General features: G+C 45.0%; 1 protein-coding gene across 4 annotated transcripts in view; it reads left to right on the forward strand.

The window, feature by feature from the left end:
• The window catches only part of NMNAT2 (nicotinamide nucleotide adenylyltransferase 2), a 90,828-nt gene that overhangs the window by 4,938 nt on the left and 68,706 nt on the right, over window positions 1-17,184 (forward strand). The window contains exons 1-2 of one of the 4 annotated variants that reach the window (XM_082226679.1): window positions 2,393-2,436; window positions 4,843-4,994. In XM_082226679.1, coding sequence (XP_082082805.1) covers window positions 2,408-2,436; window positions 4,843-4,994 — 181 coding nt within the window. In that variant the 5' untranslated portion in view covers window positions 2,393-2,407. Of the gene's footprint in view, window positions 1-2,392; window positions 2,437-4,657; window positions 4,756-4,842; window positions 4,995-12,754; window positions 12,900-17,184 lie in introns of those variants that run through there. The other 3 variants (XM_082226681.1, XM_082226682.1, XM_082226680.1) reach the window with 3 other exon arrangements.

Genomic DNA, 17,184 nt, shown 5'->3' on the forward strand with positions numbered 1-17,184 from the left:
CTGGATGATGCATTGCAGTTTCAGGTCCTGGTGCCACACCAGGCTAGATCAATGGGATAGCATGGATAAACTGTTTAGGGAACGCATGCAAGGAATCCATCCAAATACAGATTTTGCATGATCAGAAACTAGGTTTGTTTTGCAACCATAACAAGAAGAGGGATCAAACCTTTCTAAAACGTTTGCAAGGATAACAGCCACCACCACAACAACAGTAGCTGTATAAAAAGAGTGTATTCTTTATTCCCAATGTAGTTTATGGCTAATCTTTTTCAAAGGATGTGAACTCTACAATTCTGAAATGAACAAAATAAAATTAATGTGTAAATGCATATTAAAAACCAATGTTAGTATTTTTCAGTAGCATCTCCCATAATAGATTCAGGTAGGTAGCAGTATTGGTCTGATGCAGTCGAAATAAATAAAAAATTAAAAAATTCTCCAGTAGCACCTTAGAGGCCAACTAAGTTTGTTCTGGGTATAAGCTTTCATCTGCATGCACACTTCTTCAGATACACTGAAACAGAAATCACCAGACCCTTGTATAACAGTCATCAACAGGTTTACCATACCCATCTCCTACTACCCTTCTGAGAAAAACCCCACCCCACCCTCCCACTGTATATAAGGGTCTGGTGACTTCTGTTTCAGTCTGTCATGCACACGAAAGCTTACACCAAGAACAAACTTAGTTGGTCTCTAAGATGCTACTGGACAATTTTTTAATTTTTTAATTTATCTCCCATAATGTGAGTCTCAGTCACTTAATACATATGATTTCAAATAGGCTCTGGTATGGTAAAAATAACGTACTTCACACAACACAATTAACTCAAAGAATTCAGAATGTGTGTTGCTTTAAAATAAAATATTTTAAAATAATGCAATACATTAATTGACCATAAGCATATCAATGGCTATTAGCTGTGATAGCTATATGGAATCTCATGTTCAAAGCTGTATATATCTGAATATTAAATGTTGGGACCAAAGAACAGGAGCTTTTGTCTCACCATTGATGAAAATACTGGACTAGTTCCTGTTGGAATATTATTATACTGGCACAAGCTTGTAGAGATAGTCTCCCTAGCATCAAATTAATCAGCGAAGGGCAGAACCTGGAAGCCTTCCTAAAGTCAAAACAATAATTTTAGCTCATATTTAATGTTTGCCCTTTCACTCAATGACAAATAAGTAAAAGTGGATATTAGTAATAATTAGTGCTTTGGGGTTTTCTCCTAAAATGATGAAACGCACACATTTTTTCCCTAATTCAAAGGTTGGTGGAGAAGCTCACTACCTATTACAGGTTTAGCATCAGGTGTTAAATGGAAAAGAGGTTGGAAAACAGCAGCCCACTGCTTGAAGCTAAAGTCATGAGTCAGTGGGGCCTTGTTCAAAAAAGTCTGATAACAGTACTTCTGACTCACAGTCGGGGAGACCATACGTGAATGTGTCCAGGGATTTTTACTTTCTGACTCCACTGTTATAGCTGGAAATGTCAGGAAAGTAGGAGGGTGGTAAGATTCCCAAGAAGAAATGGGCAAGAACAAAGGTCAGTTTCCACAAACCACTATGTAGCAGCTGAAAATGACATGACTCATTCTCCCCATCTTTCCAGAAAAGTTTAGGATCATTCACTCCATGTTGTAATATCCAGGGTTCTACAAATTCACTCATCAGGTAGACAGTAGAGCAACTGTCCTTCCCCTAAGTTTTCTGTGAATTGAAGAGAATTTGACGAAGGAGAGGAGACTGCCATATTTCACACTGTCTTTGGCTGTGCCAAAGGTTGAGGTTGAGCAGGACCCTGCTTTTCCTACACATCTCCTGCATGTTCCAAAGGGTTTGCTGTTGGGATAACCAGTCTCATATAACCTACATGCTTAAGTCTAATGCATGAAGGGGTTAATGCCATGGAGTAAGCTGTCCTGCCAGGCTTAGCTACCTCACTCCCCTTCACCTTGGGGGGAAGGTAATCAAGTCTATTGTTGTTGCTCCAGCTCAGACCGCATAGCTCTTACAAGCCACTTTTGAGTTCCTAGACCAACGATTTAGGAACTTCCACCAGTGTAACTAAGCTAAGTTTTACTGCCTGTGCAACTTTTGCAGAATGGAAAAGCACACAATTCTGACCTTTGGTAGGTTTGTAAGAGTTATGTCTGGCGTTTGGATCCTAGACTAATAGGCTGGGAGGGTTTTAGAATGTAGCATCTGATTGGCCGTTGGAGTTGTCCAATCAGGCTCCAGAGGGAAAGTTTGAATTAGCCTATCAGGTGTGACCTAGGGTGTGATTACAGGATATATAGCCTGGATCTGGGAGGGGCTCACAAAATTGGTGGACTCCTAGTGGCTTCAATATTTTGTGTATTTCCCTGACAATATCAGCCAACATTGTGGAGCGAACATGGGAAACTCACAAAAGGATGGCACAAGGTACATTGATAAATAAGTAAACATTTGTCTTTCACCTGCATTTCAGTTACCCACCCACCCCTGCCAAGTGATGTGTAGGAATTAAAACACAGAAGCAAGTTTTTTTCTTAAAATGAACAGGAAGATAAAACACCACCATATCAAAAGTAATCAGTTATCCTAAAAAAGCCAAAGGAAGAAGATGGTTTTCACTATTCACTGAGAAGAGGAAAAGAACAGGCCAACTAACTTCTATTACTGCTGGTACACGGATCAGACCTCCTACAAAGATCTCAACTGGTGGGCCGTGTCTGCAAAATATATTGGGCTGACTAGCGGTGTGCTGTCAGTGGACTAGGTGACTAGGCTACTCTTCTAAACATTCCCGGTAAATTAAAGTATTAAAGTCTGGAGCCTTCTTTCCAAAGCCCTGGAAGCTTCTGCCTGGCTTAGAGAGGGAGGTGCAATGCTCATGGGCACAACGTTGTGACGTCATGACACTGGCGCTAACTATTCCCCTATGAAAAAATTCACCACACGCCACTGGGGCCGACTCTGAAAAGGGGAAGAGTGGCCACCAAGAGTCTCCTATTCTGTAAAACCTGAACAGGCACTGCCTGGGAGATGGTCAGGTGAGCCACAGCAGGTGCCTTCTCACACACCAAGTTATTTGTGTCTACAAATCTGTGGCCAGGTTTTATTTTGTGCTTTTGGGTGCGTTGTGTAAGAAGAGCTAACCTTTCTTTAAAAAATAAATAAATCGGGGCCATCTGGCAATCGTATGCAGCACCACATGTGTGTGAATCTGAAACAGCAAACTAAGCATGGGATTGTTGTCTTCTGACTGTAGCCCTGCAGGTGGCCCCAGTACCTAAGGGCAGCTCCGGTTTCCTCCTGTTTCATCCCCCAAATGCATATGGCTGGGTTTGAGTTTCTGTATCCTGGCTTGGGGAAAATAGGAAGGATGTGGGTGGGCAAAATTGCAGTGGCAGATCTAAGACCTAGATTTATGCTATGTGTCTGTATTTGTGCATGTGCTTGCCAGAAAGTCAAGAAAGTTCAGCTGTGATCGAATACAAGCAGGCTACTGTACCAGCATTCTGTCAACATGCTGCAAGGGAACATGCTTGTATGGAAACAGTATACTGCCTGGGCATAATTAAAGTTACAGTATTCTCAACGGAGTATACTGAGACAAAGGGCCATTGGGATATTGTCCCTCCTGTATCTCCCAGGAAAACGACCGTCCTAAGGCATCTTGCACCAGGGGGAGTTTCCTTGGAGAGAGCGTTCAACGAGTGGTGAGCCACCACAGGAAAGACCCTTTGTCATGTTGTCTCCCTCTGGACTCCTCATGGAGGGGGTACACATAGATTGGCCTCAGATGTTGATTGCAGGGTCTGGGTCAATTCATACGGGGAGAGGTGGTGCTTGAGGTATTGCAGTCCTGAGCCATTTAAGGCTTTATAGGTGAAAACCCTCACTTCCTTGGCCACAATGGATGGGTAGCTGTATGCTGGGAACTAGCTTTGGCTGGCATAGCTAGATTGAATGGCCATTGTTTTCACAGCCTCATTCGGCAGGGATTGGGGTGGCTGGCAGCATTTCCTAATTTGTGAAATAAATAAATAAATAAATATAGAACTATCTCTACTTTACTCCTGACAGTGATGTAGGGTGTTGTTCACCAGTACTACAGAGGTCCAGGCCTTCTTTTTAAAGATTAAATTGGAAAAAGTAATTAGATGACCTACATAGTATTAGACTGTGAACTTCAGATCCCCTTTTCAGGTTACAAGACCATCACGAGGTATATTTTCTTTCTGTTTCATTGCTTTTGGTCTCATTTGCCCTTTGCTCCTATTCAATTTGCTATTTGTGCCACAGCTGACTTGGGCTGAAAGTCCTGGGCTCATGTGAGTACAAATAACAGCTGAGCTCACAATAATGTTCAGGGCAATTATTTTCCTTATGTGGTCATTATTTTTAGCAGGGGCTGAATGTGCAAGATGGCTGAAATGGCTGAGCACCACACCATACTTGGGCATTCATATCACCGCAACAAACTGAGAACTGAGTTTGTGGTGGAACTCTCAGAGAACCATTTAGCAATGTACATGTTTGGTTGTTGCTCAGAAGCACCTCGTATGGAGTATGGTATGTGTGAATTATATTTTAAAACGAAGATGCATATGAATGGTGTGTTAAACAATCACATGGTTCCATTTTCTCTGCAGGGAAGGGGAGAGAGCAACATGGCCAGTAGTTAGGAATTGTGTGACATGAAGTCCAACATTTGGAGAGCCACAGATTTCTCATTCCTGGTCTAAGGGTACCCTGGTAATATTCCATTCATCACAGGTAAATTCAGCTCCCCATACAATCAGAATTCCCCACTAGCCTATCTTCTCTCTCGTCTGAATACAGCTTTCATCTGATTCTCCGCAACCATTGTTGCCATACACTGTTTCAAGATCAAGACATCTGCTCCTGGATCCTTTCACTGGTGAAAATAGAGCTCACCATCATCAACATGCTGATAGTAGCCAACTCAAAAGGAAGAGATGACCTTTATAAAGGTACATTTATAACTATGGAGCAAGTTGTTATTTGTCAGCTTTTGAAATGAAAATGCACCAGAAAATGTTTGGCCTCTTGAAATGCACAAAATATTATCGTGATCTCATGTTTTCGACTTTGAATATGTACGCTTTCAGCATTTAGTGTTTGAATGTGCTTCTTTGTGTGCCTTGCAACATTTGTCTTTGCCTATGGATCCATGCCCCCCCCATGAGAGACCAACAGATATTTATAACCCTAATATCACTGCTGTTCCTGAGAGCGTTTTGTAAATTCCCCTCCAATCAAGCTTAGCTTAAATGCCGCATTTATAAGAGGCCTGGCTGATGCTTACAAACAGCTTGCTGTGCTTTGCATGTACAAGAGCTTTGTGCATCATTTCCCATCTTTTAATTTTGGTAAATTTGAAATATGCAAAGTCTTTCACAACTCTCTGTCAACAGCCTTCAGCCCAAAGAGTTTATTCAAGCAAGGCTTGGGAACCATCAGACACCCTAAGTTTTCTGAAGAAGCTTGTCAAGGAGACAAAAGAGATGCTATGAATCCCAGCTCGTAAAGGGCCCCTATTCTACAGGATTTTCTATACTGCAGAAGAATGAGTCTGGAAGCAAAGAAAGAAAACTCGTACATATTTCCCCCCTCTGACAACTGAAGGAGGACAGGATAGAGCTAAATAGTCATAGGTGGCATACAGAGACTGAATAGAGAACATTATTTACCCATTTAATTTTTTTTGAAGATTGATTTGAATTTTTTTTTAAATTTATTTATTAAATTTGTCAGTCACTTTTTATTGCCCAGGGCAACCAAAAGCAATTTACAACTAAACAAATAGACATTAAACCCCACATAGATAACAATGAAACCAAAAGAGAAATACATTAAAAATATCCCGCTCACTTCTAAAAGGCCACAGATAGTCCAAGGTCAAAGGCCTGGTTATAGAGGGAAATGTTTGCCTGGTGCCTAAAGATATATAATGATGGCTTCAAGCAAGTCTCCCGGGGGAGAGTATTTCACAAACAGGGAGCCCCCTCAGAAAAGGCCCCTTCTCTGGACCTCTCATGGAGTTTTCCCCCTTTGTGCTTCCTGAAAGAGTAAAAGCAGGAGTCATGTGGCTTTGGCTCCCAGCTCTGCTGATCCTGCAAGTGAACTAAATCTCTTTAAAAATGGAGATTTTACAACCTGCATCTATAAAAGATTGCCTGATACGTTTTGTAAGAAAACCAAGTACTTTACTTTTTAAGACATTTGGAAGATTTTTCTTCTTCATTTTATTGCTAGTAAATGGAGACTTGTTTGCTGTGAATAAAACATTCACTTATTTGTAAAGCTAGGTGTCTGTGATTTATTCCAGCCTAAGTATTTTAGTGGGGAACATTTATTTAAAGGTGGACTAGGGCAGATGCAAATCTACTCAAGTTTAAATGTGCTTGGAGCAATTGCCATTGTGCTTAACTCTGCTGCTTGTTAGTATGAATCTCTCTTTCAACTCTCTCCTCCCTCCAACCATTTTTAGTATATATGATTGATGCATTTTTTGAATAATTGCTTTGATCAAATAATTTTTTTCTTGATAATTTAGATGACACCTTTAGATTTTGTAATTATTTAAGTTATTGTTATTTAGTGATAGTATTACAGATGGACTGTAAGCCTGTTTGTGTATGTGTTTGCTCTCTAAACACACACACACGTTTGTGTGTGTGTGTACTTTCCAATACCAGAGTTCATGCAGACTACAGATTCTGCCTGGCAGTATGCTAGGGTGTCAACTCAGTTATTTGGCAGTATCTTCAGTGAAGCTGTTGGTGAGGGTCAACCAGGGTGAAGCTGTGGTTTGGGATAAGCTGGCTTGAGGCAGCAAAATCACAACGCTGCAGCAGGTGCTGTAATCAGTAGCACGAACAGCTCCAATTGCAGCTGCAGTATTGCTTCAACAAGGCTAGGCCTCTGATGTTATTTCAGCTGAGCAAGTATGATGATTTGCAAAGGTCCACTCCTGAAACTGAAGATGCAAGGGTTTGGAGGAGGTGTTTCATTTGCAATTGCATGTTGTGAGGCTGTTAGAGAGCCACACATTGCACCTATTGCTAGTGAGCAGACAGGCTTTGATGGACTGGCCATGCAGCTGGGTCTCCAGACTGATGGAAGGATCTGAACCACATCCAGTAACAGGTTTGATGTTTGCCAACCTGTCGCCTTCCTCTGAGGGAACTTCAGGTGTGGTTCAAGTGCTATAAGCTTTCTTGAAGGAAAACGCTTATTTGCTGAAATAGCCATGCAACCAAACATAGATTGCCCCATATTGGCCGACAAACATACCTGTAGCCAAAGAGCTACATTTTTGCAATTAATGCACACAGTTGTAAAATGTATCAGGCAAACAATGGACAGATAATAGAGAGGAAAGGGTGGAACTCTGCAATGAATAAAACATGACTAGTTTAGGACATTTACATTGGTTTCCAGAAGAAGGGGTCGTCTTATGTTTGTTCCCCAAAACTCAATTAAGTTTGAAGCAAAATGGCCAACAGAACTGCCTCCAGAAAAGAGAGTGGATTTGGAGCATGCACTGTTTACAGGATCCTGAGAGAGGATATGATGATGTTTTCCAAAGTGTTATTGTCACTGCCCTCCTGTTTTAATTATTGCTATTGTTCCATTCTTGCAAGGATTGCTGCTTGTGTGATGGAATTCCCCTTTCTCTCCCTCCAGTTTGTGCCCTCCAAATCTGTCCTGGGGTTTCCCTGACTCTACAGAGCAGGTTTGGGGAGAGTGCAGAGAGGAGGATGGTTAGTTCAGTTGCAGAAGTCTTGCCTTTGTTGGCTATGCAACCCTAGAATTTTATCATTTTGCTTTGCTATATTGTAATCAATCCATTAATCAAAAGCATTTCCAGATGTCTAATTTTAGTAAGTCACTAAATGGTATGCAAAAATATGCTAGTTTATGTAGTTGTTGTTGTTTAGTCGTGTCCGCCTCTTCATGACCCCCTGGACCAGAGCACGCCAGGCACTCCTGTCTTCCACTGCCTCCCGCAGTTTGGTCAAACTCATGCTGGGAGCTTCGAGAACACTGTCCAACCATCTTGTCCCCTTCTCCTTGTGCCCTCCATCTTTCCCAACATCAGGGTCTTTTCCAGGGAGTCTTCTCTTCTCATGAGGTGTACAAAGTATTGGAGCCTCAGCTTCAGGATCTGTCCTTCCAGTGAGCACTCAGGGCTGATTTCCTTAAGAATGGATAGGTTTGATCTTCTTGCAGTCCATGGGACTCTCAAGAGTCTCCTCCAGCACCATGATTCAAAAGCAGTACGTAGTATGTAGTAATTGATTGCAATCTGTGTTGGTTATTATTCTACTAGAAAAGTTGGGGGTTGGACTAATGATCCTCAGGAGTCCCTTCCATCTCTACAGTTCTATATATTAGCTAAACTACATAGCACTGTATTACAGTGGTGCCTCGCAAGACGAAAAGAATCCATTCCGCGAGTCTCTTTGTCTTGAGGTTTTTTTGTCTTGCGAAGCAAGCCCATTAGCGGCTTAGCGAATTAGCGCTATTAGCGGCTTAGCGGATCAGCTGATAAGCGGCTTAGCGGCTTGGGAAAAAGGGGGCGGAGGAAAAAAACCCCACAGGAACTCGCAAGACATTTTCGTCTTGTGAAGCAAGCCCATAGGAGATTCGTTTTGCGAAGCACCTCCAAAACGGAAAACCCTTTCGTCTAGCGGGTTTCCTGTCTTGCGAGGCATTCGTCTTGCGGGGCACCACTGTAGCTGCCACTTTCTAGAACCTGTCAGACGCAGCTGCTGTGGTGAGTGGGACTGAACTGGACAGTCTGTAACAGGGAATAGTAAAGTCCTGTGTTGTTCAGACCAGGGAGCAAGCTTCACAAATAGATTTTTAGGGGTTAAGCAGTGCCCTGTGCCCTGTAGCTCTTGAGAACCTTCATTGGTAAGTCTGGCTGTTATTCTGGTAGGTCTCTTCTCAGACCAGAGAGCTTGGTGGTGGAACACAGGATAAATCCCTGCTGGAGCTCCTTGGATTCAGGATCTGCTAAGCTTGCTCTAACCCTGACACAATCTGGGGGAAAAAACCATGTTGGTGGATGTCTTCCTTCATCTCTGAGGCTTTGAAGGAACTTCAAAATGAACAAGAAAATCTGAAAACATTTTGCCTGCCCTGTGCATGCTTGCCGTTTCCATTCAATGAAAGCTCATCACGAGCATTTTAAAACAGAACCATTTTCTTTTCAGCTTTAATAGCTATGGAAATACCGGTCTAGAAGAAGAAAGCAGAATTCCTCTGATGCAGTGCCGGGGCTTTAATAACACTCTCTGGCTTGGGCAAATGATCTTGACTATCTGTTTCCTGACGCTGATCTGTTGCCCCTAAGGAAAGCTTATAAAATAACAGGATGGAGAAGAAGAAAACCCCAACCCCAGCCTTTTCAATAAGCAAAAAGGGATTTTGCTGATTTGGAATGAGAGCCATAAAGGGGGAATGATAGATCAATAGCTCCATGTAGATCTTTCTTGTTCTCAGAGATGAAAAGCCTGCATTTTTTTGTTTTGTTATTGTTTTTAAAGAATAGAGCAATGCTAGGATTGGTGGAGGAGGAGTTGCTGCTGCTTATAGCATAAACATTATAGGCTCTATGCTTGGAAATTTGAAGGAAGAAATACCGGTACTTGCAATTCTTGTTTGAACACCCACCCCACCCCCCCGTGCTAAAGAGGGATCTGTATGACAAATCAGTCTTTGGCTGTGGTTGAGAGAGCTTCATCCAGCAGATGGGAGATCACATTGCCACCAAAGACAGGGAGTCCAAAGTTGTACTTTTGTGTCAAAAGGTTGGAGAGGGGGGCAAAGACTCTGATTTGGCATACACAGATTGCAGAACACCTCTTAGGTTTTGCTCTGAGAAGGCATGCAAAATTGTTGCTATTATTATCATTGGATTTCTAGCCTGCTTTTTAGAGGGGAAGTAAGGTAAAGGGACGCGGGTGGCACTGTAGGTTAAACCACAGAGCCTAGGACTTGCCGATCAGAAGGTCGGTGGTTCTAATCCCCATGACGGGGTGAGCTCCCGTTGCTTGGTGCCTGCTCCTGCCAACGAAAGCACGTCAAAGTCCAAGTAGATAAATAGGTACCGCTCCAGCGGGAAGGTAAACAGCATTTCCGTGCACTGCTCTGGTTCGCCAGAAGTGGCTTAGTCATGCTGGCCACATGACCTGGAAGCTGTACGCCGGCTCCCATGGCCAGTAAAGCGACATGAGCGCCACAACCCCAGAGTCACGCGTGACTGGACCTAACAGTCGGGGTCTCTTTACCGCACGACTCTGGGGTTGCAGCGCTCATGTCGCTTTACTGGCCGAGGGAGCCGGCGTACAGCTTCCGGGTCAAGCCCTAGGTTCTGTGGTTTAGACTGCAGCGCCACCCGCATCCCTTAGAGGGGAGGTATACCCCCACAATCTGAAGGCAGGTTACAACAGACCAATGCAAAGCAGCATGAAAGTTCCAAAGTGTAAATCTTTATCTTTATCTCTCTCTCTCTCTAAAATAGCAGCAGATTTAAAAGTTCTTAAATAGCATAACAATAACCAATCAAAAGCAAGCTGGGATAATAAAAAGTTTCTGGAGATTTTCCAGGGCTTTCTTGGGTGTGTCTGCACCGACAGCACCACTTCTTTTGCAGTCCGCAGTAGCTTTTTTATGCTGGCACTTTTACCAATGTATGAGTACCAGTGCCTCATTGTGGGCACCACAATATGTCCATTTCACAGGAAAAAAGCTGGTGATGCTCAAATACAGCCCCCCCCCAAAGCAAGGTCAAAGTACAGATGAAAAAGCAGGCAACACTACCCCTCAAAATAAACAAAGCCTCCCACCAAACAACCCCCAATAGCAAAACCACCTCAATTAAAAAACAACCACACCAATTGGGAGGATTAGTGGGCCTAGACAAGTGCCAAGGTTTGTGTCTGAGGGAGTTGTGGTGACTATGGACACAGCATTGGGGAATTCAGGATTAAATGCTAAATCATATAAGTGTGCATGCAGATGTGGGTGGCAAATGGGGAGAGAGAAAGAAAGGGAGGTGTATGAAAGAGAGACATTTTTGACTCTGGAACCACCCACCACCAGCTTCAGTCCAACTAAGCTACCAAGATGTGGTCCTCAACAGTTCTCAGAATTTTTCAGACATGGTTCTCTAGCTGCTGGATTACAACTCCCATCATCCCTCACTGCTGGTCCCGTGAGCTATGGATGATGGGAGTTGTAGGCCAGCAACAGCTGGGGACCCAAGTTTGAGAAATACCGAAAGGGACTGTGGCCCTTGGCAGAAGAAGGGTTCCCCATCCCTGGCCTAGACTAAGGGTGTCAGGAAGTGACAATAAAAGGGAAAGTTATTAATATGCAACAGGCTACAGTGGTGTGTAGGGATGTGGGTTTTTGAGCAGAGGCAGAAGTACCCAGTTCAAATCTTCCCTCTGCTGTGAACTCACTAGCTGCCCCCCTCCCCCGTCTCAGCCTCAAATGCTTATCTGCAAAACAAAGGAGTTCCTCTTTCAGAATCCAATCCAAGATCCCCCCCCCTTATTTTAAGACTAGTACTCTCTGAGGAGAGGAATCTGTGTGTGTGTGTTACAGGTAAGAATTTGCATGGCAGAATGCTGCCCCCCAAAAGGAAAAAAAGAATTCATTCCACAAAGAAAATTCAGCACCAGCCATCCCTGTCTCATCATCTCCATGACAGTCTTGTTTTCTATGTGTAGAGATTTTCATAGAATCATACAATTGTAGAGTTGGAAGGGACCCTGAGGAACATCTAGTCCAACCCCCTGAAATGCAGAGATATTCAGCCCTACAAAGATTGAACCTGCAACCTTGCCATTATGAGCACCACACGCCAGCCAACTGAGCTGACGATTATTGCTGATGTTAAGAACATTAAAAGCATAGGAGTCTGCACCAGCAGTTTAAAGTGATACAGCCTGAACGAATCACCTGATTGAGGTATAACCCGACAATAGTGTAATGAAGGTTGTTGCTGATTGGCTTAGATTCGTGCCCATCTCCTCTTCTCTTGTCTTCCATCACCACTAGATCTTATAGGGAAGATACACACAGAGAGAGAGACACAGCACCTCTAGAACTGTGGGCTTCTGTAGTGTCTAAAATACGACACTTGACAAGCCATTGGTGCAGCAATAAAACTGCTAGCGCACTGGCCAAGCTGAGCAGGGTGCCGTCTGGTTTCAGACAGAACGGGGACCACGTTAGCGCCAGGTTAAACCCTGTTGAGGCCCCCAGGCAGTCAAACTCTCGAGGTGGGGGTGAGGCAGGGCTCGCAAATGATCTCCTAATATGTTTTTGATTTTACCAACCAACCATTTTAAGAAAGCAATTTTATTTCAAGATCAATTCAATTTTATTTTGACCCGTTGTCACAGGGCCCCGAAAAGGCTTGGGGCCCACAGGCCTCCTCTGCCTATTTGGTAATCCGGCGCGCATCCCTGTCTTGAGATTGCTGTGTTGCAGGGGCTGGACTAGATGACCCTCGGGTCCCTTCCACCTCGATGCTGCTATGAGAAGAAAGCAAGTGAAGAGGGCTGCTTCAGGCCGCGGGGCTGCCCCTCCCAGAGCTCCAGCTTCCTCTGGAGGCCTGGGGAAGCGCGCAACTCCCGCCCGGCGCGCAAGGCGTTAAGCGCAGAGGGAGGGGCGCTGCTTGCGTCGGGGAGCGCGCCGCCTTCCTTCCCTCCCTCTGCAGACCCATTGAGACGCACCAGAAAGGCGAGCCAGCGAGCGAGGCGGCACCATGACCGAGACGACCAAGACTCACGTTATCCTCCTGGCCTGCGGCAGCTTCAACCCCATCACCAAAGGGCACATCCAGATGTTTGGTGAGTCCTTCCTCTGCGCGCCCTCGCCAGGGCTCCCAGCTCTGCTTGCTGGCGGGGCCCCCGCCTTCCTTTCTTCCTGGGTGGCGTTGCTTGCTTTGCTGGCTCTGGTCCAGGAGTGGGGGGGGAGGAGGCTGGCCGGACCTCTTTCCCGGCTTGGCAGATCTGGAGGAGGAGGAGGAGGAGAGGTTTCCTTGCTAGGACCAAACTGCTGCAGAGTCGGGCAGGAGGGCTCTTTTGCGCCCTGGGGCCATCCCAGGGAGGGGCAGCTTAGGGGCTTCTTGGCTTGCGGGTGCGCGCGTGGGAAACAGGCTAGGGAGCGTTGAGTAGCGGCGTCAGGAGAGAGACAATGTGGGGCTCTTGAGACCGGGAGTGCCAGAGCTGCCCGAGGAAGGGGCGTGAGAGAGGTGGTGTATTGGCGGCTGGGTTCTTCTGGAGGAGGTTTTCTGGGGGTTGGAGCAGCCGGGAGCGGAGGTGGGGGGGGGAGCAGGCTTGGGAGGAGGAGGGTGGGGTGTGTGCGGCGGCGCGGGTGGGGGAAGATGAGATGATGGCTGATGGATATGCAGCAGGATGGATGGATGAATGAGAGGTTTGCCTGGTAGCTAAGGGAGGGCGGTTGGTGTCAGCAAAAGGGGAGGCGTTTGCGGAGCTTGTTGTTTGCGGATGGGGAAGCTCTGCTCCTTGGGAAATGCCAGCCTAGTCACCTGCCACTGAATCAGTGAATGAAGAGCCTGGGATATGAGATCTCCAGCTTCCTCCTCCTGATCTGGTTACCTCTCTTAGTGGGGTAGTGCCTTTATTAGCCACTGTGCTGGCAGAGAATGCCACCCAGTACAATCATACATAGAGCCATATTTGCCATGGGATATACATTCTGCAGGCAAGAGCTGAACGCTGAAAAGCCTACTGGAGTGACAGTGTGTGTTTGTAAACATGTACTTGTTGCAGTCAGGCTTTACATGCTTAGAGATATACTTCACATCTTTGGCATACCCACAGAACAGCCCCATACTGTGCGAAATGGCCCTGCCCCCTCTTGTACATGTGCACATTGAATTAAACTGTAGTATGCAAACTAGGAGGAGATACGATGCGTTTTTGTTGGGGGAGACTATCTGAAATCTTGGATCACAACCTCAAGAGGGAGTTTCATGCCAATGGCTACCTCTAGTCTCAGGCTGGAGTGTCAGCTGTTGGTCGCTGTATCGACAGTGGCATGATGTTGCATGCGTGTTTGTATGTATGTGTCAATCCTGTGTATACACAATAGCTGCTTCAGTTTTCATAGAATCATAGAATCATAGAATCATAGAGTTGGAAGAGACCACAAGGGCCATCGAGTCCAACCCCCTGCCAAGCAGGAAACACCATCAGAGCACTCCTGACATATGGTTGTCAAGCCTCTGCTTAAAGACCTCCAAAGTAGGAGACTCCACCACACTCCTTGGCAGCAAATTCCACTGTCGAACAGCTCTCACTGTCAGGAAGTTCTTCCTAATGTTTAGGTGGAATCTTCTTTCTTGTAGTTTGGATCCATTGCTCCGTGTCCGCTTCTCCGGAGCAGCAGAAAACAACCTTTCTCCCTCCTCCATGTGACATCCTTTTATATATTTGAACATGGCTATCATATCACCCCTTAACCTCCTCTTCTCCAGGCTAAACATGCCCAGCTCCCTTAGCCGTTCCTCATAAGGCATCGTTTCCAGGCCTTTGACCATTTTGGTTGCCCTCCTCTGGACACGTTCCAGTTTGTCAGTGTCCTTCTTGAATTGTGGTGCCCAGAACTGGACACAGTACTCCAGGTGTGGTCTGACCAGAGCAGAATACAGTGGCACTATTACTTCCCTTGATCTAGATGCTATACTCCTATTGATGCAGCCCAGAATTGCATTGGCTTTTTTAGCTGCCGCGTCACACTGTTGGCTCATGCCAAGTTTGTGGTCAACCAAGACTCCTAGATCCTTTTCACATGTACTGCTCTCAAGCCAGGTGTCACCCATCTTGTATTTGTGCCTCTCATTTTTTTTGCCCAAGTGCAATACTTTACATTTCTCCCTGTTAAAATTCATCTTGTTTATTTTTGCCCAGTTCTCTAATCTGTCAAGGTCGTTTTGAAGTGTGATCCTGTCCTCTGGGGTGTTAGCCACCCCTCCCAGTTTGGTGTCGTCTGCAAATTTGATCAGGATGCCCTTGAGTCCATCATACAAGTCGTTGATAAAGATGTTGAATAAGACCGGGCCCAAGACAGAACCCTGTGGCACCCCACTAGTCACTCTTCTTTGGAGGCCATACTAAAGAGAATTAAAGGATGATAATGAGGGTGTGGGTGTGGTGTTGCCTCCCCTCTTTTAAAAAGCATTTGTGTAGATATGGTGTGCTGAATCTAATCAATTATAGCTATTTTGCATACAGAACCAGGGTCAGTGAGTGTCATCTTGCATGTGTGTCTTTGAGGTCTGTATAAAAGAAGAGGCTTTTTAAAATGGGGTTTGTATGCATGGGCAGGAAGGTGAAGAGCTGTTTGCTGTCCATGACTGTAAGTGCTGAAATTACTTCACAGCTGAGAACAGGAAACACCAGCCTTTTTCCATCACTAGAAGTCTAGAGAGATTGTTGTTAAGAGATTGACCGGCCTTGGAAATACTGAGTGATGTTGATGATAAGGTGCACCTGCTTGGCACAAGCTAAGCAGCTGACTCATTGAGAAATTAGTGAGGTCAAAGTGGGAATTGCGATAACAACTCATTTCTCAGAAAAAACGTGTGCCTATAATCACAACAGAAACACACAGAGTGGTGGTAAAATTCACCCTATTCTCATTTGGTTTGTAAATACAGCTCAAGTCTCAAAAAAGCTGCCTATGCGATGGAAATTCACTAGACTCTTTCAATGCAGCCAGAGGAGAAGACTTTCCACCAGTTCACACCAGAAGGGGAAAATGCACAGAATTATAAATAATGCACATGTTGTGCATGTTAAAAATTGATTTGTGCCTGCTCTGAAGACCACTCTTCTCCTTTCTTTTCAAGAGAAGGCCTGGTCATGTGTTTACAACACTGGGAACATTCTGTGATCCACCCCCCCCAAAAAAAATCAACCAGAGTTTTGGCGAAGGTGAGGACAGGGTTGTATTTAAGACACAGCCAAACATTTAAAGCAGCTTCCAGAAGAGCCACTGCTCAGAGATAGGAGGATTTTGGCTTTGTACATCAGCATATGCTAATACTGTTATGCAGATGAAATAAATCTGAATGAATGCAATAATACGTTCCCTGATTGTAAAATGGCGCATAATGAGAACCAGGAAGTCATTCCCCCCCTGCCAGGTGCCTGCTGGCTTACAGATGCTCTTATTTCCATTTAATATGAGCTCTCACAAAGCTTCTCGCATCTGCATAGGTTCCCTTTAAGAGCACATGGCACTGCTGTGAAATGCCAGGACCTGCGTCCTAGGAAGTGAAGGAACATCCTGTCCGCGTAGCCCTTTCATTTCCCCTGTGTCAGCAAAGTGGATGAGAGGCCCAGGCCAGATCTCTTGCACAGAGGCCTGCATTGCCCACCTGCTCGTTCCCAGCAGAGTCCTGATCTGTCTTCAAAGGCAGTTCCTGCAGACTTAGACCCAGGCTGAGGGATCCTGGGTTATCTCACTGAGATAAGCCAGGGAAGACTCCCAAATAATTCAGGGCTAGGCAAGATCTGAAGACCAGACAGGGATGGGAACGTTCCTCAGTTCATATATATATATATATATATATATATATATATAATCCCACATGGTTTTCCTACTTGCCTTTTTATATCTCAGGAGCCAATTTTTCCTCTTCCACCTTTCCTAGCTCAAGATTTGGGAATGCCTAATTCTCCAGCGTTCCGTGTGCAGCTCTGGCTCGCCAGAGCAGCGTTGTCACGCTGGCCACGTGACCCGGAAGTGTCTCCGGACAGCGCTGGCCCCCGGCCAATAGATGTGAGATGGGCGCACAAACCCCAGAGTCTGTCAAGACTGGCCCGTTCGGGCAGGGGTACCTTTACCTTTTACCTTTACCTTTAATTCTCCAGCAAGCTTGAGGTTCTTTTTAAAAGCCATATAGTAAATAACATCTGTCATTAAAGATTACTTTATTATATTTGTATACCACCCGTCATCTGAAGATCCAAGACAACAGAAAGCCATGTGTATTTTAAGATGGAAGCTTAAATTGTGGCTTTTGGGGTGCTGAAGTGGGGAGAGAGAACAATTGTGAACTATGAGCTTATAAAGTAAAATGTGGGAAATAGACCCTTGTCTCTA

This window comes from Podarcis vaucheri (assembly GCF_965113315.1).
Source record: "Podarcis vaucheri genome assembly, chromosome: 6".
NCBI lineage: Eukaryota > Metazoa > Chordata > Lepidosauria > Squamata > Lacertidae > Podarcis > Podarcis vaucheri.